Source organism: Oncorhynchus mykiss, chromosome 13 (assembly GCF_013265735.2).
Source record: "Oncorhynchus mykiss isolate Arlee chromosome 13, USDA_OmykA_1.1, whole genome shotgun sequence".
NCBI classification, from domain to species: domain Eukaryota; kingdom Metazoa; phylum Chordata; class Actinopteri; order Salmoniformes; family Salmonidae; genus Oncorhynchus; species Oncorhynchus mykiss.
In genome coordinates, this window is record NC_048577.1 from 57174937 (window position 1) to 57196149 (window position 21213).

At 42.3% G+C, this 21213-nt stretch overlaps 2 protein-coding genes across 3 annotated transcripts; one reads left to right on the forward strand and one right to left on the reverse strand.

Moving 5' to 3' along the window:
• Window positions 1-59: 59 nt before the first annotated feature.
• On the reverse strand, window positions 60-14383 carry LOC110516439 (nuclear pore complex protein Nup85-like). Its single transcript, XM_036941616.1, has 19 exons — window positions 14184-14383; window positions 13827-13920; window positions 13564-13720; window positions 13297-13367; window positions 13160-13203; window positions 12870-12939; window positions 11804-11925; window positions 8007-8141; window positions 7741-7863; window positions 6200-6331; window positions 5989-6095; window positions 5665-5748; window positions 5302-5367; window positions 4872-5023; window positions 4505-4622; window positions 3963-4063; window positions 2623-2774; window positions 2181-2276; window positions 60-250 (listed from the first exon to the last, which is right to left on the reverse strand). The coding sequence occupies exons 1-19, from the start codon at window positions 14214-14216 to the stop codon at window positions 152-154; spliced, it is 1956 nt and encodes a 651-aa protein (XP_036797511.1). The 5' UTR covers window positions 14217-14383; the 3' UTR covers window positions 60-151.
• A 782-nt stretch (window positions 14384-15165) lies between these two features.
• LOC110486893 (small ubiquitin-related modifier 2) lies at window positions 15166-20842 on the forward strand. 2 transcript variants are annotated; one of them, XM_021558745.2, is made up of 4 exons: window positions 15166-15321; window positions 17658-17789; window positions 19850-19921; window positions 20205-20842. In XM_021558745.2, the coding sequence occupies exons 1-4, from the start codon at window positions 15301-15303 to the stop codon at window positions 20265-20267; spliced, it is 288 nt and encodes a 95-aa protein (XP_021414420.1). In that variant the 5' UTR covers window positions 15166-15300; the 3' UTR covers window positions 20268-20842. The 2 variants fall into 2 exon arrangements, with proteins under 2 accessions (XP_021414420.1, XP_036797513.1); XM_036941618.1 differs by lacking the exon at window positions 15166-15321 and adding an exon at window positions 15411-15559.
• The last annotated feature ends 371 nt before the right edge of the window (window positions 20843-21213 follow it).

The window sequence follows — 21213 nt, forward strand, 5'->3', positions numbered from 1 at the left end:
CGACAATGCACATTTGAATCCAGGCCAGTGTTCATGTCAAGCATTTCCACAGAATCAAATTCAAATAATGAAAACATTTCTTTATTATCAAATAGCACATTTTGATCAGACTTGATTTGTTTTATGTACAGTATAAAAAGATAAGTGTTGGTCAAATTTCCACTGTCCCCTCCTTCACTATGGCCATGGCCAGGTTACGAGCTAGCGCTAGCCGCAGGAGCTCAATCTTTGTCGTCTCGATGTCCTCATCCTGAAAACGCACAGGGAAACACATTTAATGGATCATCCTCATCAGAATGTTTTTAGTGATTCCATATTCAATATGGTGCAACTGGGTCTTCACGCTTCAGCAAACAGGAAAGGAGGGCTGGTAAACAACAATGACAAATCATGACAAGAGCTTACCAAGAAGAAGGACTAATTCCAAGTAGAAAGGAGCACTCGAGAAAACAGCTAAAATAAATCAGTTTTTTTTTGTTGAGTGCTCCAACTACTACTTTCTACCTTGAATTAATCCTTTTGGAAAATGTTCTTGGTAAGCCCTTCTCATAATTATATAATACTTGATGTTAATGAAACCAACAGTCACTTTTCTGGAATACAATATTCAAATTAGGTGACAATGGAACTGTGCGATTGGCTAGCTATGAAAAGTCTGTGCTAACCCCTCTCTGGAGCAGGGCCAGTTTAGCCCTGGGCTAAGGTTGGTGTTAAACCATTTTAGAATGTGCAAGTGTGAATAGTCGATTAGCCGTGGGCTAAGGAAGCTTTTAGTGCAGTGTGAACAGTTGCTTAACCCGGGCTAAGGAGGCTCTTACTGCAGTGTGAACAGTTGCTTAACCCGGGTTGAGGAGGCTCTTAGTGCAGTGTGAACAGTTGCTTAACCCGGGCTAAGGAGGCTCTTAGTGCAGTGTGAACAGTTGCTTAACCCGGGTTGAGGAGGCTCTTAGTGCAGTGTGAACAGTTGCTTAACCCGGGTTGAGGAGGCTCTTAGTGCAGTGTGAACAGTTGCTAACCCCGGGCTAAGGAGGCTCTTAGTGCAGTGTGAACAGTTGCTTAACCCGGGCTAAGGAAGCTCTTAGTGCAGTGTGAACAGTTGCTTAACCCGGGTTGAGGAGGCTCTTAGTGCAGTGTGAACAGTTGCTTAACCCGGGCTAAGGAGGCTCTTAGTGCAGTGTGAACAGTTGCTTAACCCGGGTTGAGGAGGCTCTTACTGCAGTGTGAACAGTTGCTTAACCCGGGTTGAGGAGGCTCTTAGTGCAGTGTGAACAGTTGCTTAACCCGGGTTGAGGAGGCTCTTAGTGCAGTGTGAACAGTTGCTTAACCCGGGTTGAGGAGGCTCTTAGTGCAGTGTGAACAGTTGCTTAACCCGGGCTAAGGAGGCTCTTAGTGCAGTGTGAACAGTTGCTTAACCCGGGTTGAGGAGGCTCTTAGTGCAGTGTGAACAGTTGCTTAACCCGGGTTGAGGAGGCTCTTAGTGCAGTGTGAACAGTTGCTAACCCCGGGCTAAGGAGGCTCTTAGTGCAGTGTGAACAGTTGCTTAACCCGGGCTAAGGAAGCTCTTAGTGCAGTGTGAACAGTTGCTTAACCCGGGTTGAGGAGGCTCTTAGTGCAGTGTGAACAGTTGCTTAACCCGGGCTAAGGAGGCTCTTAGTGCAGTGTGAACAGTTGCTTAACCCGGGCTAAGGAGGCTCTTAGTGCAGTGTGAACAGTTGCTTAACCCGGGTTGAGGAGGCTCTTAGTGCAGTGTGAACAGTTGCTTAACCCAGGCTAAGGAGGCTCTTAGTGCAGTGTGAACAGTTGCTTAACCCGGGCTAAGGAAGCTCTTAGTGCAGTGTGAACAGTTGCTTAACCCGGGCTAAGGAGGCTCTTAGTGCAGTGTGAACAGTTGCTTAACCCGGGTTGAGGAGGCTCTTAGTGCAGTGTGAACAGTTGCTTAACCCGGGTTGAGGAGGCTCTTAGTGCAGTGTGAACAGTTGCTTAACCCGGGCTAAGGAGGCTCTTAGTGCAGTGTGAACAGTTGCTTAAGCTGGGCTAACGAGGCTCTAGTGCAGTGTGAACAGTTGCTAACCCCGGGCTAAGCAACTGTAGAGATTAGAGCATATTATAAAACAGTGTATTAGGAGATTGAAAGGGAAACAGACATTAGATAGAGGGTAAGGGGGTGTGTAACCCAGTACCTGCATGGGTTTGTCTGGGGTGGGAACACTCTTCCCTGAGGTCAGCTCCTCCAGACAGAACATCAGCTCATGAGTTTGATCAGCAGAGAAGATCACCTGCAAGAGGACAAGCCCAGAGATTAGCCAACTGACTGCAACAAAAGGCTATTAGCCTAAAGAGGCACCATCTACAAAACTACGAGCATATATTCAGACCTACAGATCCGATAGGAATCAATAAGGTAAGGAGATCTCTTAATTTAAATATTATATTTTGACAATAATATTTATTATATAATCTATTTTCTTTAAGATTACAAAAGATGTTTCGCAGTTCATATTTAGTTAGTAAACCAAAAAAAGGAAATTCAATCTATGGAATATGCTACACACTAGGTAAGTAGAAAGAAGTTCATTTCAACGTTAAGTCAAGGATGGAAGTTAATGTTGTGGGCCAGTTGACCTCTTTCTGCTCCAGCAGGGGCAGGGCGTCGGTCAGCAGAGTCATCCAGAAGGAATGTGGGGCGATCTTGGCCGTCATCAGGGAGAGGAGGAGCTTGGCGGCATCCGAGAAACGCTTCTCGCCGTACAGCCGATGGAACTCACGGTACTTCCCTGCAGACAACAGGATCACAACCATCAAGGCAAAGCGTAGCAAAAACAGTTTCTCTACAGAAAGCGGTAACGTGCATTTCTTATTGGACAAGTTCAGGTAGTCCATCCTGTTTCCTTCTGTAAATGGTGCCTAATGAATATGACCCAGGATAGGAGGGGAACAGAATGAACTAATGGATACAATCACATGATGCTCTCTCATTGGTTACACAGACACAGTATCAATCACATGATGCTCTCTCATTGGTTACACAGACACAGTATCAATCACATGATGCTCTCTCATTGGTTACACAGACACGGTATCAATCACATGATGCTCTCTCATTGGTTACACAGACACAGTATCAATGACATAGTATGGTGTAAAATGTATTTGCCACAGTTTTAAGTATAGAACTGAGAAGTGCACCGAATTCCCAGAAATGATGTGAGAACCATCTATCAGTCACACAGGATGCCAGTTGGGACACCCAATATGGTCACTGTAGAATTGTTTAGAAATGGAATTCTCGTTCTACTCGCTACAGCACTGGTAGAACTTGTATGGCCTAAATGTAAATACACTGTGGTTCCACTTGATTGTTTAAGAACAAGATAACATTATATACATCATAGTCACTGAACAGTTAGTTCTGCCTTCATGAGTGACTAATTGTAAAGTGAGACATTACACTCACGTTACATTTTCCCCAGCTGTAGGTTATCATCAGCTGTTACAACCGCATTAGGCCACAGACTGCAGCCTCATATGGACCACTTTTCTCCAACGTGAGAGTAAATCATTTAATAGATAGGCCAAAATATATCATGCGTCTGATCCAGTGTGTGTGTGTGAGAGTGATATGTGGCTGACTGAATGTCAAGTTAACATGCAAGACCAAGCAGGGCTCTACAGTGCGACCATTTTACTAGCATATGCACCTAAATATTTTGCTGTGCGACCTGGAATTTTTATTGAAGAGCACCAGTGTGCCTAGAAAAACGTACGATTCTAACTTTATTACCTCAAATATATCTAGATTTGTGCTCCTGAATTTCTTTGTGTGCACCTATATTTTTCAACTTAGCACACATGCTCCTTGTATAACAGGACAGCTTAGAGCCCTGCCAAGGAGTGTTGGCTTGTGTGTGTTTGTGTGTTCACAGTCCTTCATGTCTGTGTATGTACACGTTTGCACCCCATACCTAGAAAAGTAAGCCTGTCACTGAGCAGCATGGCTGGACCCAGGTTGTCAATCAGGTCCAGATCAGAGAAGGTCCCTTTGGCACAGTAGTCCTGGAGAAACCTGAGATACAAACCATAGAGATACATCTATAGACCAGAGAGACACAGTATATCTAGGATACAGACCATAGAGATACATCTATAGACCAGAGAGACACAGTATATCTAGGATACAGACAGGGTTAAACCCTCGGGGGGTGGGGAGCGAGAGAGTGAGCGACTACAGGGTGGTCTGGTAGCTAGTGGTGTGGAAGCAGATGTCATGGGGGGACATCTTTGTAGCCCTTCTTGAAGTAATTCCAGATCTAACGTGGTGACTCCACTACGTAGCTTTCATAAACCCCCTCATGTTAGATCAGTGGTTACATCAAGGAAAGGAGGAAGAAAGAAGGAATTTTCTAAGTATTGAAAACAGGCCAACGACTGTCCAACAAATAAAAACAGCATTCCTGAACAGGTCACATGGTCAGGATCAGTAAAACCTCCTGTAGACATACAGCACCTCTCTGATATGAGGGTGGCGAAGGCAGCATCTTTGGCTCTGATGCTCCAGGAGAGAGCAGAGCCCAGTCTGTTGTTCCTCAGGGCCTTCTTGGCCATGATCTTACAGATGCTCCTCACTGCAACACAGAGAGACACATTATACCAAAGAGTTAGGGGGTGATATCCACAACAGGCATGACAGAAATCAGGGGGAGTTTGAATATATGTTCCACGTGTGTTTTAGTAAGTGTCCATGTTGCGATTGAGGGAGTGAGACAGAATGTGGGTCTCAGTGAGAGCTTCATGCATGAGAGTAAGATGGACAACTGGTCTGGATAAGAGCGCGTGAGTATGCGTACGTATGTATGTGTATGCATCATATCTACCTTGTTCAGTCATCTGCCTCTGCTCACAGATCCTGATCACCTTCAGGGCCTTGCGCTCCGTGTCCAGAGGAACACGCTCTATCTGTAGCTCCAGGTACACACGGCCAAACTCTGGACAGTGGTCAAAGTAGTCCACAGCCAGCTGCCACAGGCTGAGGACCAGAGAGAAATAGCTGGTTAATCATACACAGCTTAATCATCCAATAGGAGCAGCACTGGAGCAGGTCAAACAGGGGAAGAGGCCTACACGTGTAGCCGACAACACTCTCTAGAAAAGATAACTACTGAACACAGTGGACCTCAGCATGTGTAGTTTTGCAGACGTGACTATATATGTGACAGTTATCTATTAGAAAAACCGACATGTTGGCACTGGGAGTTATGCATATAGTCCAATCTATTACTAACCAGACTAGTGGGTCTGTCTCACCTGTGATGGGTGAAGAGTCCTGAGGCGTACTCCAGCAGTAGAAACTCTCTCAGGTTGGAGCCAAAACTACATCAACACAGAGAACACGTTATTATGGTCAACGGTGACGAAGGCTGCCACCGAAACGCCTCCGTTTGTTCTGACCTCGGCTGCTAAAAAAACACAATATTTCATTGAGTGTGGGTTCTTCCTTTATTTCAAGTGTATGCCCTTTGAATCCAGCACCCAAATACTTCCTGTTATCACAAACATTTGAGCTGAGCACGCCAACTTCACTTTCTATGATTCTGATCAATGTTACCATGAGAACAATATTGGCAGTTAATGTCAACCCTTTGTGGGACAGAAGTGTCCTTAACTTACTGTAGGTTGTGAGACTGGAGCAGTTTACAGTGGTCCAGCAGGTCAGTCAGATGCCCCACAAACCACCAGTTGTTGAGAGCAATGCTGGAAAGCACAAATAACATGTCATAAATATCACAACATAGGAAACTGAACAGTAGTTTACATGAGTGACAGAGGGGAAATCACATTGTGTGTCTAGCCCCCACATTTATTTCATCTTATCCACATTAACAGTTACTGTTACCTTAGCAACAACACAGCTACTCTCCCTGGGTTCTATACCATAGAAATAGAATTCCTTTGGTTTCTGTATTTCTATGGTCGATAGACACTCCTCCTCACCTGCAGTCCTTGATGACCTGGTGGATGTCAAACTCAAAGGCTGCCAGCAGGATGCTGTCCAGGGGTTCTGGGACACTCCTCGTGTCCAGGAACATGTGCATGCTAGACTGGAACACACACACATAGGACAGGACACTTACTCATCGTGTTGTGGTAAGTCCCAGGGCATACTAGTGCAACTCTGTATCATGTATAGTGTAGTAGTAAGTACCTGTGCGTAGTAGTGCAGCTCTGTGGGCTTGACAGTGGGGTGGGAGAACAGCAGTCTGGTGACCAGGAAGTGATACCAGGTACTCAGCAGCTCCTTGTACTCCAGGAGAACATCCTCATCACCAACCAGGATCTACATGGATAATTAGGAGGGTATGGATAAACCATGGATGGATACTTATTTAGGAGGGTATGGATAAACCATGGATGGATACTTATTTAGGAGGGTATGGATAAACCATGGATGGATACTTATTTAGGAGGGTATGGATAAACCATGGATGGATACTTATTTAGGAGGGTATGGATAAACCATGGATGGATGAATGTATCAACAGGTGGAACATATGGATAGTAGTTGGAAGAGACAGACAGCACCAACAAGAGATTATTTTAGCTCCTAAACAGTTCACGCTCACACAGATGCAGGTACAGAGCCAATGGACTCTACATGTACAGAGAGAGTTCCTTTTGGCTAAGGTATACGTTGTATACTACAGGTAGCTACACTGACGACAAAACATTTAGCTCTTTCTATGACAGACTGACCAGGTGAAAGCTATGATCCCTTATTGCGGTCACCTGGTTTGCCAGCAGCATACCACTGCTGGCTTGCTTCTGAAGCGAAGCAGGGTTGGTCCTGGTCAGTTCCTGGATGGGAGACCAGATGCTGCTGGAAGTGGTGTTGGAGGGCCAGTAGGAGGCACTCTTTCCTCTGGTATAAAAAAATATCCCAATGACCCAGGGCAGCGATTGGGGACACTGCCCTGTGCCGTCTTTCGGATGGGACGTTAAACGGGTGTCCTTACTCTCTGAGGTCATTAAAGATCCCATGGCACTTATAGTAAGAGTACGGGTGTTAACCCCGGTGTCCTGGCTAAATTCCCAATCTGGCCCTCAAAAAACCATCACGGTCACCTAATAATCCCCAGTTTACAATTGGCTCATTCATCCCCCTCCTCTCCCCTGTAACTATTCCCCAGGTCGTTGCTGTAAATAAGAACGTGTTCTCAGTCAACTTACCTGGTAAAATAACAGATAAATAAAAAAATTAAAAAACTTAAATCAGTGTAGATGAAGGGGAGGAGAGGTTAAAGAAGGATTTTTAAGCCTTGAAACAATTGAGACATGGATTGTGTATGTCTGTCACTCAGAGGGTGAATGGGCAAGACAAAACATTGAAGTGCCTTTGAACAGGGTATGGTAGTAGGTGCCAGGCACACTTTGAGTGTGTCAAGAACTGCAACGCTGCTGAGTTTCACACTCAACAGTTTCCTGTGTGTGTCAAGAATGGTCCACCACCCAAAGAACATCATGACAACTGTGGGAAGCATTGGAGTCAACATGGGCCAGCATCGCTGTGGAATGTTTGACACCTTGTAGAGTCCATGCCCCAATGAATTTAGACTGTTCTGAGGGCAAAAGGGGGTGCAACTCAATATTATGACAGTGTTCCTAATGTTTTGTACACTCTGTGTGTACCTGTCACCACACAGATGCAGGTAAAGTGTGCCAGGGCAGGTATTGGGCAGTTCCACTGACCTTACAGATGTCCTCCAGGTGGCGGTTGCTGGCAAAGGACTGGTCCTGGAGACAGTGGTCCACCTCCTCGCGCCAGTGTCTCCACTTTACATCAAACTCTGTCAGGGTCTGAGTCTCACCAGGCTACAGTAAGATGTCATAGAGGAGAGAGCGCTAGAGTTACAACCATAGAGATACATATAATATATGTCTTCTACTTGATTCTGTGGTTAAAACTGGGTGCTGTTCAGGAGGTTGAAACATTCAGATAGTGCATTTCTATGTACATTGAAGATGGGCATCTTCATGAGCAGGTTGTCCAGCAGCTTGAACATGACCCTGGCTGCAGGCTGCAAAGCTGCCTGTTTCACCAGAACCTGCCTGGCCTCGTCCATCCGGCCCTGCAGCACGTAGCTGATCACCTGGAGACACAGAGGGGGGTTCAATAGGGGACAAAGAATATCTGCATACAGACTAGTGCACAAATAAACATGAATAGCAGATTACACAGACATAAGTTAAAGGAGTTAAACTGGGCAAAGAAAGTCTGCACAGATAAAATACATAGTATATCAACGAGTTTATTTCAACCACATTGGAAGTAATCATGGAGAACCATTTAAAAAGGCAAATTCACTGGAGGTCTTGAGGATCCACTAAATTAGTTTTGATCAAACAGGGCTCTACGCTGACAGTTAAAAATGTTTTACAAGGAGCACATGTGCTCGTAAGTTGAAAAATGTAGGAGCACACAAAGAAATTAAGGAGCACAGTGAAAGTATTTGAGCAAGTGTTTTTATGATAAGAAATTAATAAAAGTTTAAGAATAAAAGTTTGTTGGAGTGTTCCATACTCAATCAATTACAATGTACTAGAGGTAGACCGATTAATCGGAATGGCCGATTAATTAGGGCAGATTTCAAGTTTTCATAACAATCGGAAATCGGTATTTTTGGACGTTTTTTTTTTTTTTTTTTTTACACCTTTATTTAATCTTTATTTAACTAGGCAAGTCAGTTAAGAACACATTCTAATTTTCAATGACGGCCTAGGAATGGTGGGTTAACTGCCTTGTTCAGGGCCAGAACGACATATTTTCACCGTGTCAGCTCGGGGATCCAATCTTGCAACCTTACAGTTAACTAGTCCAACGCTATAACCACCTGCCTCTCGTTGCACTCCACACGGAGACGGCCTGTTACGCAAATGCAGTAAACCAAGGTAAGTTGCTAGCTAGCATTAAACTTATCTTATAAAAACAATCAATCATAATCACTAGTTAACTACACATGGTTGATGATATTACTAGATATTATCTAGCGTTGCATATAATCTGACTGAGCATACAAGTATCTAAGTATCTGACTGAGCGGTGGTAGGCAGAAGCAGGCGTGTAAACATTAATTCAAACAGCACTTTCGTGCGTTTTGCCAGCAGCTCTTCGTTGTGCGTCAAGCATTGCGCTGTTTATGCCTATCAACTCCTGAGATGAGGCTGGTGTAACCGAAGTGAAATGGCTAGCTAGTTAGTGCGCTCTAATAGCGTTTCAAACGTCACTCGCTCTGAGCGTGTGGTTGTTTCCCTTGCTCTGCATGGGTAACGCGGCTTCGAGGGTGGCTGTTGTCGTTGTGTTCCTGGTTCGAGCCCAGGGAGGAGCGAGTAGAGGGACGGAAGCTATACTGTTACACTGGCAATACTAAAGTGCCTATAAGAACATCCAATAGTCAAAGGTTAATGAAATACAAATGGTATAGAGGGAAATAGTCCTATAATTCCTATAATAACTACAACCTAAAACTTCTTACCTGGGAATATTGAAGACTCATGTTAAAAGGAACCACCAGCTTTCATATGTTCTCATGTTCTGAGCAAGGAACTTAAACGTTAGCTTTCTCACTTTTAATTTATTCTCCAACACTTCATTTTTGCATTATTTAAACCAAATTTAACATGCTTCATTATTTATTTGAGGCTAAATTGATTTTATTAATGTATTATATTAAGTTAATATAAGTGTTCATTCAGTATTGTTGTAATTGTCATTATTACAACAACAACAAAAAATATGTATGTAAAAAAAAAAATTGGCCGATTAATCGGTATCAGCTTTTTTGGTCCTCCAATAATCGGTATCGGTGCTGAAAAATCATAATCGGTCGACCTCTACAATGTACCCTCCAATATGAGTCATTTAGGCGAGACAATGTTCAGCTGCCCCTTTGAGTTCCACGACATCTCTTTGCTAGCAGTTGAGCAAGCTCAAACTAACATTGAAAAACCACATAGCATGTGAACAAAACAATGTAAATAGCCAAGAAATATGAGAAGAAATTCACACTTTAGTAGACTTTCAGGTGAAATCAACCAACTTCTACGCTGTGCGCTTCTAAAATTGTATTTTTCAGCACTTCACTCACAGTGCTGCTCGAGGTGGGAAAGCTAAACTCAGCAAAAATAATACTCTCTGTCAACTGCGTTTATTTTCAGCAAACTTAACATGTGTAAATATTTGTATGAACACAACAAGATTCAAAAACAGACAAACTGAACAAGTTCCAAAGACATGTGACTAACAGAAATTGAATAAATGTGTCCCTGAAAAAAGGGGAGGGGGGGGATCAAAAGTAAGTTAATGCAGCTGGTGGCCACACCAGATACTAAGTACTGCAGTGCATCGCCTTCTCATGCTTCTCATGGACTGCACCAGATTTGCACGTTCTTGCTGTGAGATGTTACCCCACTCTTCCACCAAGACACCTGTAAGTTCCCGGACATTTCTGGGGGGGAATGGCCCTAGCCCTCACCCTCTGATCCAACAGGTCTCAGGCGTGCTCAATGGGATTGAGATCCGGGCTCTTCGCTGGCCATGGCAGAACACTGACCGTCCTGTCTTGAAGGAAATCAGCCATACTGCTTGTTCTGTGCGTGGTGGCATTGTCATGCTGGAGGGTCATGTCAGGATGAGCCTGCAGGAAGGGTACCACATGAGGGAGCTGATGTCTTCCCTGTAACGCACAGCGATTCAACGATAAAGGCGAATCTGACCATCACTCCTGGCGAGACAAAACTGTGACTCGTCAGTGAAGAGCACTTTTTGCCAGTCCTGTCTGGTCCAGCGACGGCGGGTTTGTGCCCACAGGCGACATTGTTGCCGGTGATGTCTGGTGAGGACCTGCCTTACAACAGGCCTACAAGCCCTCAGTCCAGCCTCTTTCAGCTTACTGTGAACAGTCTGAGCACTAATGGAGGGATTGTGCATTCCTGGTGTAACTCGGGCAGTTGTTGTTGCCATCCTGTACCTGTTCCGCAGGTGTGATGTTCGGATGTACCAATCCTGTGCAGGTGTTGTTACACGTGGTCTGCCACTGCGAGGACGATCCACAGTCCGTCCTGTCTCCCTGTAGCGCTGTCTTAGGCATCTCACTGTATGAACATTGCAATTTATTGCCCTGGCCACATCTGCAGTCCTCATGCCTCCTTGCAGCATGCCTAAGGCACGTTCACGCAGATGAGCAGGGACCCTGGGCATCTTTCGTTTGGTGTTTTTCAGAGTCAGTAGAAAGGCATCTTTAGTGTCCTAAGTTTTCATAACTGTGACCTTAATTGCCTACCATCTGTAAGCTGTTAGTGTTTTAACGAACATTCCACAGGTGCATGTTCATTAATTGTTTATGGTTCATTGAACAAGCATGGGAAACAGAGATAAACCCCTTACAATTAAGATCTGTGAAGTTATTTGGATTTTTACAAATGATCTTTGAAAGACAGGGTCCTGGAAAAAGGGAAGTTTCTTTTTTTGCTGAGTTTATATGGTATTTGTAGTGCTGTGTGTGATTAGCTACCAGCTATGAAACAAAAACAGGTTTACTTTGAAAATAGCTACGGCAGCATCTTTTGTGTTACTATGAATCACATGCTCGCTCATACATTACTTTTTCAGTTCGCACACATCTATTTTTAGGCACATATTTGATTCAAATTGTCACGCTGTAGAGCCAAAAATCAGTCTGATGTATCTACGCACTGTGCCAATAGCGTTTTAAAAATGCAGAGAGAGACAGGAGAGTTGTGTATGTGTACGTACCACGTCCCAGTAGGCCTGGTGCTCTGCGGGGCTCTCACTCGCCAGCACCTCCCTGGCCTTCTCATCCACGTCAGCCTTGTGCAGCCTCACCCAGTCGAGCAGGTGGAGCACCAGGGAGCCAGCTAGAGGGTCACATACAAAAAACAGGGTGCAGAAAATATTAAAGTTCTGTTCACACCATAGAGATAGATGACTCATCATGGATATAACCCCTTTAAGCGTGGACAATGAGGGCTTCCACCATTTTAAAGTTGTCAACTGAGTGGGGATTTATACGAGTTTGGACAGGGGTCGCGTTAGCTTTCAGAAATCAGCATTTTCAAAACTCAGACCATAAAAAAATCTGCATTTTTAACCATTTAACCTGCGTTTCATATTGAAAGTCAACCATGCTTTTTGGCTTCACTAGAGTGATCAGGGGCTTGCAACTATTGTTTCTTTACACAAAATACATTAGTGCAAAATCGTTTATCAGCTGACAGAGGTGCAACGCTATTTGGCTAACAGCCAGACATAAGTAAATTAGCCTACAATAAAAAAAGGTATTTTTGCAAAGACGATGCATGGCCATCATATTTCCAATGTTTCGCTTGAAGTTAATACTGCATTTTAACTTGCTACTGGAGAAAAACTTAACTGGAAGAAAGTACCGGAGAAAAGTAGCCTACACATCAGCCAGGGCACTGATGATCCAATGACAAGAGCAAATATATTTCATCCAAGTGGAGAAGTGGAACTGAAGCACAAAATTAGTAATTTTACAAATCATGATTATTTGAGCAAACTGAAGCCTAGCAGAATTTACAATAAGAAGCATTTTAGATCTGTGTGAAAAATGCAGAATCCTACGTTAACGCGACCCCTGTGGGAGCAATCAGCCAATCAAAAATAAGAAAATGTATTTTGTTAAAATGGAGATAGCCTCAATGGTGCTGCCCATGCTATCACAGACACTGTAATGGCACAGATACAAAGATGAGTCTTCTATCTAGCTCTATGGTTCACACCTAGATGATGCTTGTGTGTCCAAAGCAACATCAAGATTGACACAAAATATAAACTCTACCTGGAGCTGCATCGATGAACAACACTTCACAAAGGTTCCAGATCAGCTCTACTGCCAGCAGGATTGACACCTATCATGAAAAACAGGAGAGAAGAGTGTTGCCAAGGGAATCATTATGATACACTAAAACAGTCTGAGTTGTATAACATTACAACGGTGTTCATCTTCATCATTGATGCAAGATCATTTTCTCACGTTTGCTGATTCAATGTTATATTACTTGGGTTATGTTCCCTTGACATAGGGGTAAGAGGTTAGTCGAACTGAATAGGCACAGACAGGTACTCTACCTGATTTCCATACTGTGTAGCCATTGCTGCATCTTGTGTAGAAACTGCAAAGTGAGAGGAAATAGCATGTTACTTAAGTCTGTCTATGAACTGCATTGATAAACATATGATTGTTGAAATGTTGCCATATACTATACCTGCGACTTGCTGGAGTTCCTCCATGCATGCTCGAATCACAGACCTGTAGTTCTTGCTAATACTGACGAACCTGAATAAATAAGTGAAATTGATAAACGAGTACACCCATTACAATGCAAAACATTTAGATTACTATGAGATTAAGTCACACACATCACCACTGTTTGGTTATATTTAGAACCAGGAGTTTTTCCTGACCTCATGACAAAGGAAAACTCAGAGCCCTAGTTTGAATTATAAGAGAAAGTAGTCTATCCCATCCTTACTGGGGTTTCTTGTTCTTGCTGGGCAGATCCTCTCTGATCCTCTGCAGACCAACAAAGATGTGATGGGACTCATTGAAGAGTTTACGCAAAATAGGGGAATAGATGTCCTCATCTTTCCTGACCTCATGGACAAAGGGACAACCCCCTGCAGATCCACCTGAAGAGACGCACAGGGAGAGTGGGTTAGAGAGGATGCTTTGTACTTTGACATGATTTGAGTCATGACTTTACTACCAAGTTATACATTCAACTCTCCTATCTACCTGATGCTTTGTAAATGGTCTCATAAACCAGGATATCTCCAGGACCCCACACAAATCCCAAGTGTTTTTGGTTGCTGTCGAACCCAGGGATAGGCTGAAAGAGAGAAACGTCTCGTTAGTTTATTTATGTGGACATAGCTAGGTGATTAACCGTCTAGACATTATTCTGCCTTGCTGCCAGTATCTTTCAACCCACTGAAACGAGTCATCACAAATGACAAATAAACATTGTGCAGTGCTGCCAGTATTATTGTGGACACTTGAGCTCAGAGACGTTTGAATGAAGTGTTAGCAAGTTGCATTGCCTGCCCTGGACACATTTTGATTCCACAACAACAGAGCACGAGCGGTACTTACAGTAGTTGTTGGCTCCACATCTACTTCCTCCATTACCACCCACTTTAATAAAATCAATAAGGTGAATCAATAAATATAACTTAATCCACGAGCGATACAAATACTGACTTTTCAAATAATATAATACAGAAATTAGGCGCTTCAACCATTCAGCTGAAGGACCCCAAAGCGTGCGTATGTCTGATGTCATAGGAATTCTGTGTCGTGCCTGACTAGAAATGCAAGCTTGCACTAAAGGGGACACAATTACTCAGTTGTCAATTTGACAAGTAATGTCACCATGATAATATATTATTCCAATGAATGAAATCAATTTATACCAATATCTACCAATTATAATGTTTTGGTACTAATTTGCTCAAAGTGGTAAGAACTAATGGCCACCAGATGCAAACAGTTATTTATTTACCCTAATGTGCAGATTTTAGTCATAATTAATTGTCGAATGAAATGCTCCTCATAACATTTAGGCTATTTTCAATTGCATAATAGGGAAATATGCCATTTTTACAATGTTGCACCATTCTGGACTTTATCAGCATCCATCCAATACTGTGTGGACAACATTAGTTTCTTGCTGGATCATGTCTATTTTGGTACAAGTATTGTACAACCAAATATTTCATTGTTCCATCTGTGGTACAACTGCATAATTTTTGGGCTGAATGTTATGGTCTATAAAAACAAGATGGCTACTGAGGATCAGTCCTCTCTTCCATGACAAAATTCCAGAATGGTTTAAATTCCCAAACATTGAGCTTTCAGTACACTTTCTTAAATAACCTGATTTTTATTGCGCAAATGTACAGCAATGGCACGGTTAACATCAAAGCATTAGAACGTTTTCGGTGAATATTTTCATAAAACAAAACAAAAGGGAACGTGTTATAAATGCGCGTGCACGTGGTACAGAAACGCGCATTACGACATTCCCGCCCTCTGCCAGCGCTCAACATCTTACCCTGTGACCAAGGTTGACCAATGAATGTGAAGTACAGGGCACGAGCATGTGTTTGTGATCGCGCACGTAAGGCCGGTATTTTAATCGGGAGCGGGTACGTGCGCGTACACGTCTATTCGTTGTGTGGCGGCGTAGAGAAGCGCAAATAGAGTAACCATGGCTGACGAGAAACCCAAGGTGAGTTGCTTGAAAATATGCTTACATCTCATCACCTTTTTTTTTACATACATAACTCAAATAGAACTAAGGAAAAATGTACATGTAATATTTCCTTACTTGAGATCTTAGTAGACTCAAGTTTTGAAAATGCAAGTACTCCATTGGAGACACCGGAAGACCTGTGCACGCGCCTGCATGGGCGCGTGGCTTGCTGCTTGAATCGCAGCCAACTAGCGTTTGCTAGCTGAACATGACAGTAAGCAATGCATGCACTCTCTTCAGTTCTTAATCTTTTGTATTTGCAAATGTAATCTGACAAACTCAGTTCAGATCCAAGTGGTTGTATCAGTCATCACTTTGTCAATTTCTTCAGTTACAAACTTGTTACATTCATTCATGGCTACAGCAAGGGTCCCTCTCATCTGTTTATGGAGCCAGCTATCACAGCATGTTACAAATGAGTGAAATGGTGTGACTGAGACAGGAGTAAAACATGGTTTTTAACACTATGTGTTTTCATGTGTAAAAGTATGATCAATATTTTGAAATGCATCCATCGTGTGTGTGTGTGTGTGTGTGTGTGTGTGTGTGTGTGTGTGGACCAATGATCAGATGTTTGACACATACATGTTTAATATGTGTCCTCATTTGGATGAATTCCAGAATGTGTAAAGCACCTATCCTGTAGTCAAGCATGATACATTCCACTCTGTAGACTAAACATTGTCCAAAAACACTTCTTGTCTCATTACATTGCCACAGCGCCATGACTTTTAGAACAAGTAAATAATAGTCAAGACAGATGAACTTGTATGTCACTGCTGAACTATCCAAGGCCCTTGTAAGTGTTCTATGCAACTTTAAATATTTGGTCTGTTTTCACTGTTCAGAAACTGCTTATATTCAGATAGTACACTGCTGACAAAAACTCTGTGTAAATGTTTCTGCTGGCCTAAAATCAATGATGGTCATATCAATGTTGCCATTAGCCTGGGACCTGACTGATAATTTGATTTGCATCAACTGTATCAGCCAAGCAACATTTGTATCTGATCGTCCCAGGCAAGGTTAACATTAGCTGCTTTTATGAACGCTAGTATTCACACACTAGTATTCACACACTAGTATTCACACACTAGTATTCACACACTAGTATTCACACACTAGTATTCACACACTAGTATTCACACACTAGTATTCACACACTAGTATTCACACACTAGTATTCACACACTAGTATTCACACACTAGTATTCACACACTAGTATTCACACACTAGTATTCACACACTAGTATTCACACTAGTATTCACACACTAGCGTTACTAGGAATTACCTTGCAAAAAAATGGAATAGTCTGCAAGAATACAGAAGTTAAATAAAATTCAATTTCAACTTACTCTGTTGATTGTCTGTAGGGCTGGTCTTTATGCAGAGGGGACATTGAGGAAAAAACATCTAATAGAACATTCAGAATTTCCAAACGTGGGTCTATTGTAGACCCAATTACTCTCCCCTTACCTCGTGTCAAAATAAAAGTCCTGCATGGCCCCATACCCTCACAAAAGATAGCAAGAACTTTTATTTTGACATGAGGTAAGCAGAGAAGAACTGACCTCGCTGAGGAACTGCATGGGTCGACAACAGATCCACGTTTGGAAAGTGTTTAATTATACGTTCCATTAGATGTTTGTTTTTTCTCAAATTCCCCCCAACATAAGGTCGAAGCCTACAGACAATCGGCAGAGTAAGATGAAAGTTTATTTTATTTAACTTCTGGCTTTTGGCGGACTATTCTGTTTTTTGCAAGCGAATTCCCAGCAACCCTAGTGTGTAAATACTAGCGTTTCTAAAAGCAGCTAGGTTACCTTATATTGTATTCAGTGTTTGTCTATATGAGCTAGCCATGTTTAAAGCTGCAATATGTAACTTTTTGGGTGACCTGACAAAATGTACATAGAAATGTGAGTTATAGATATGTCATTCTCATTGAAAGCAAGTCTAAGAAGTGTTAAATCTGTTATGTGTGCTATTTCTATGCTTCCCATTCTTCAATTTAGTTTTTAGTCTTTTACTTTTTTACTTTTGTACACCAGCTTCAAACAACTGAAAATACTATATTATTGGTTATGGAAAAGATATTTCACAGCGGTTTAAATGGTACAATGAGTCTCTACACTATTCTTGCTTTTGTTGTCACTTAAACTGAAATTAGGTGGACTATTCGACTTTTAACAGACTTGATTATTTGTCACATGTAATAGTGGGTATCATGGTAATTCTAAACATTACATTTATACAGTATCTGCGTTTCATCTCACTGAATACACCCCCAATGATTGTTGTGTCCATCAGGAGGGAGTGAAAACAGAAAACAACGACCACATAAACCTGAAGGTGGCGGGACAGGATGGGTCGGTGGTGCAGTTCAAGATCAAGAGACACACGCCGCTCAGCAAACTCATGAAGGCGTACTGTGAGAGACAGGTGAGTCTGACATGGCAACCATGATGATGCCACTGAGTGCACAACATCAGCAGCGGTATCAGAGGGCAAGGTTGAGCTACTACCATATTGGTTATACCTATCAAGTCCTTTTGAATCTGCATAATGTGCCGAGGGGGTAGAGGTGGTTTCTGGACAGAGGCCAAGCCATAAGCAACTAGCAGCACCTCTACCCTATACATAGGGCCAGGGCCAGTATTCATAAAGTGTCTCAGAGTGGGAGTGCTGATCAAGGATCAGGTCCCGCTCTGTCCATGTCGTTTATTCATTGTGATCTAAACGGGCCAAGTCAAAACTGGTCCTATGTCATCATTCTCCTCCAGAGAGGAAGAGGAATGATGAATATTCCTGCAAAATGTCTATTTAGAATTTATTATCGCACACTGTATTGCACAATTCCCTGGCACATTTGTAAATATCCTACTTCAATTCGTTTGAGTGCCTCCTTGTATCTTAGGAACATTTTAATCCTCGTTCTTATTCATTGAGTTTTCTTTTTAGTAGTCTTTTATTTACTTAATTACTTTCCTATTGTCGAGAGGTGAACCTGTAATTAAGCATGTATTTGCACTGTGTACTCCACGTATGTCATGTGTAAAGGTATATTACTAATACACTTGAACTCTGAGATGCTTTATGACTATGGGCCCAAAAACTTTTCCCTAATGACCTGACCTGAAAAAAGTTATGACCCTAACTATGGGAATACAGGGGTTGATGAAAGATGACAGCTCATATTATCCAGTGAGGACAAGGAAACTCATTGAAGAGAGAACACAATACATGCACCCTTTTATACACTTGTATCTCTTTGATCTGTTCACTGTCAGATGTAGTCGACATTGTCTGTGACAGGAGACGAGCGCTATGGGCTGTGTTGTCTTCATCATATTATCATCTTCCTTTTCATCGTCCTCATTATTCCAGTGTCCAGCTCTATGTGTGGTTAAGACCGTTGGGCCAGTAACTGGAAGGTCGCTGGTTCGAATCCCTGAGCTGAATAGGTGAAATATATTTTTGGTGTCTTTGAACAAGGCTCTTAACCCTAATTGCTCCTGTAAGTTGCTCTGGATAAAAGCGTCTGCTAAATTACTAAAATGTCATTTAGTAATGACTCTGTACTGTCCACTCTTCTGATTTTAGTTCTTGAATCACTTTTTATTTGGTCAAATACCCTTTATTGTAATATGCACCAAATGTACTTGTCATATTCAATGCAATGTGCATTAGTAAGGCTTAAGCTTAACTTGCCTATCTCTCTGGCTGTAGGCTGATTAGTAAATACTAAGCCTTACTGCTGAATCATTATGGCCAATCTGATCTGTGCAATTTATGAGCTTACAGGCTAATTGAGGGGATTTACACTGCATTACCTAATAAGTACTTTTAAAATAGGGTTCTTGGCTTTGGATTCTCCCAACATATCAAAGGTCTTTTTGTTCTCTTCCCTAGTGCACTTGGAGCTGTTCTGTTTTACATGTCTTTTTGAATGATTGTGTTCATGCTGCTTGCACTGGCAAGTACAGAGATGTAGAGATGGAGGCAGAGATGTAGCAACTGAGCCTTTGCTCTCTAGTGCTAGGCCTGTCTTATCCAGGCTTGCCCAGGCCTAATCTCAATGCAGTGTGTGCGTGCCCACCCATAATGGATCTTGTGTGTCTCTTTAGACCAGTGAAGTCATGGAAGTAGGCCAGGCTCTACAGGCTTTGTTGAGTAGAAGCCACTTCCCTCCCTATCCTGTTGTTTCTTCCTTTATCTGATAAAAATGAGGTCGGCCAACGTGGATATGGAGTGGCAATATAGTAACGCCCTTCCCTATCTCCTTATCCCTTCCTCTCTGCAGTGTTTTCATTCACAAAGTAGAGAAGCGACAGGAGTTTTTAAAGGAATGGCTAACCTTGCTTCCTCAGTGCCGTACACTATTAATGGATTGCTTGGCAAGGGTTGGGCAAACGTTGTTTTCTTTGGACATTTTACTTGGAGAGATTGTTTTGTGCCAGACAGTTTAATGGAATTTAGTATCTGTGTGTCTGTGTCTGTAGGGGTTGACAATTAGGCAAATCCGGTTCCGGTTCGATGGACAGCCTATAAACGAGACAGACACACCTGCACAGGTAAGCCTGGAGTCTTATGGGAGGAACTGATTTATTATGTCAATTCACTCTATTTCGCTTGAACAACACCATTCCAGCAATAATACATTAGACATTTCTCCCTGTTTTGAGAATACCAATGAACATTTGTGCATGTCAAAAGAATGTTAAATGCAAAATGTCTTCTAACGAAAGTTTTCCATTCACGGCTAATTTGTGTACATTTTTGTCATGAATGCCATGTAATCTAATGAAATCGGGTTTTATATCAAATTGACTTAATTTCCTTCCTTTTTCCTGACAGTTGGAAATGGAGGATGAAGATACGATCGACGTTTTCCAGCAACAGACAGGAGGCCTCTACTAGCATGTGAAGTACTCCCCCACATCTTCCTCCACCCCCCAGACGGCTGCTTTGCAGCTTGTCCCATTTTCCACCACAGAACCAATACCATGCGGAAGACGTCCTGCTCACAGTTCTACATAACTGTTGATGTCTAGTGTTTTCATTCTTGCCTTTGTTTCCTTCCTGTTTTGTACATAAACAACCTCCGCTAAAACAACTCAGATTTGAGTAACATTCATACAAGGTGTGCTGCGAATAAACGCTGTAACATCCAGCTCTTAAAAAGTCCATTGTTTTGGTGACTTGTTGGTTCACTTATTCAGAGATCAAGAAAAGCTATTTTCCACCCGTTCACTGTTTGAGAATAAGACTGGTTTGTTATTCAACTTAATTTTCTGTTGTCAGTTTCAGAAAATTGGTTTTATATCTTTTTTATATAGTAGTGGTTGTGTAGAATGAAACATGTCTTGAACATAGTTTGACTAGGCCATGCTTGTAATAAGGAAACCCTGAAGAGATGTTTTAGTCCAGGTAAACATCTGTATTGTCTCATAAATGTCTTGTTAAAATAAAGTTATTCTCTCTTTTTAACCAAACTCAATTTATTTTGTCTCTGTTTCGTGGGTGACTGGGTCATTAAAACTGGGGAAAATATTTGTAATCATTCATTTTAAGAGTGTGTCCTTGTGCGTACAACAGCTCATGCTCACCAATCCCCCTTTTCAGTATGAAAACATAATTATGGAGATTTTATCAGTGAAAAACCACCACAGTGATTGAACTGTAAAGCTTGATGATCTCCACTGACTGTATAAAATACAACGTAGCAATGTTGGCACTGTCAGTGTAAAGAGTCACTCAAAATGAGGAAAGAGGATGTTAGGACAGTGGGACTATTGTATGAAGACAAGCCAAACAAGTATAGTAACTCTTGAGTAACATTGTGTCCATACTCATCATCATTGGA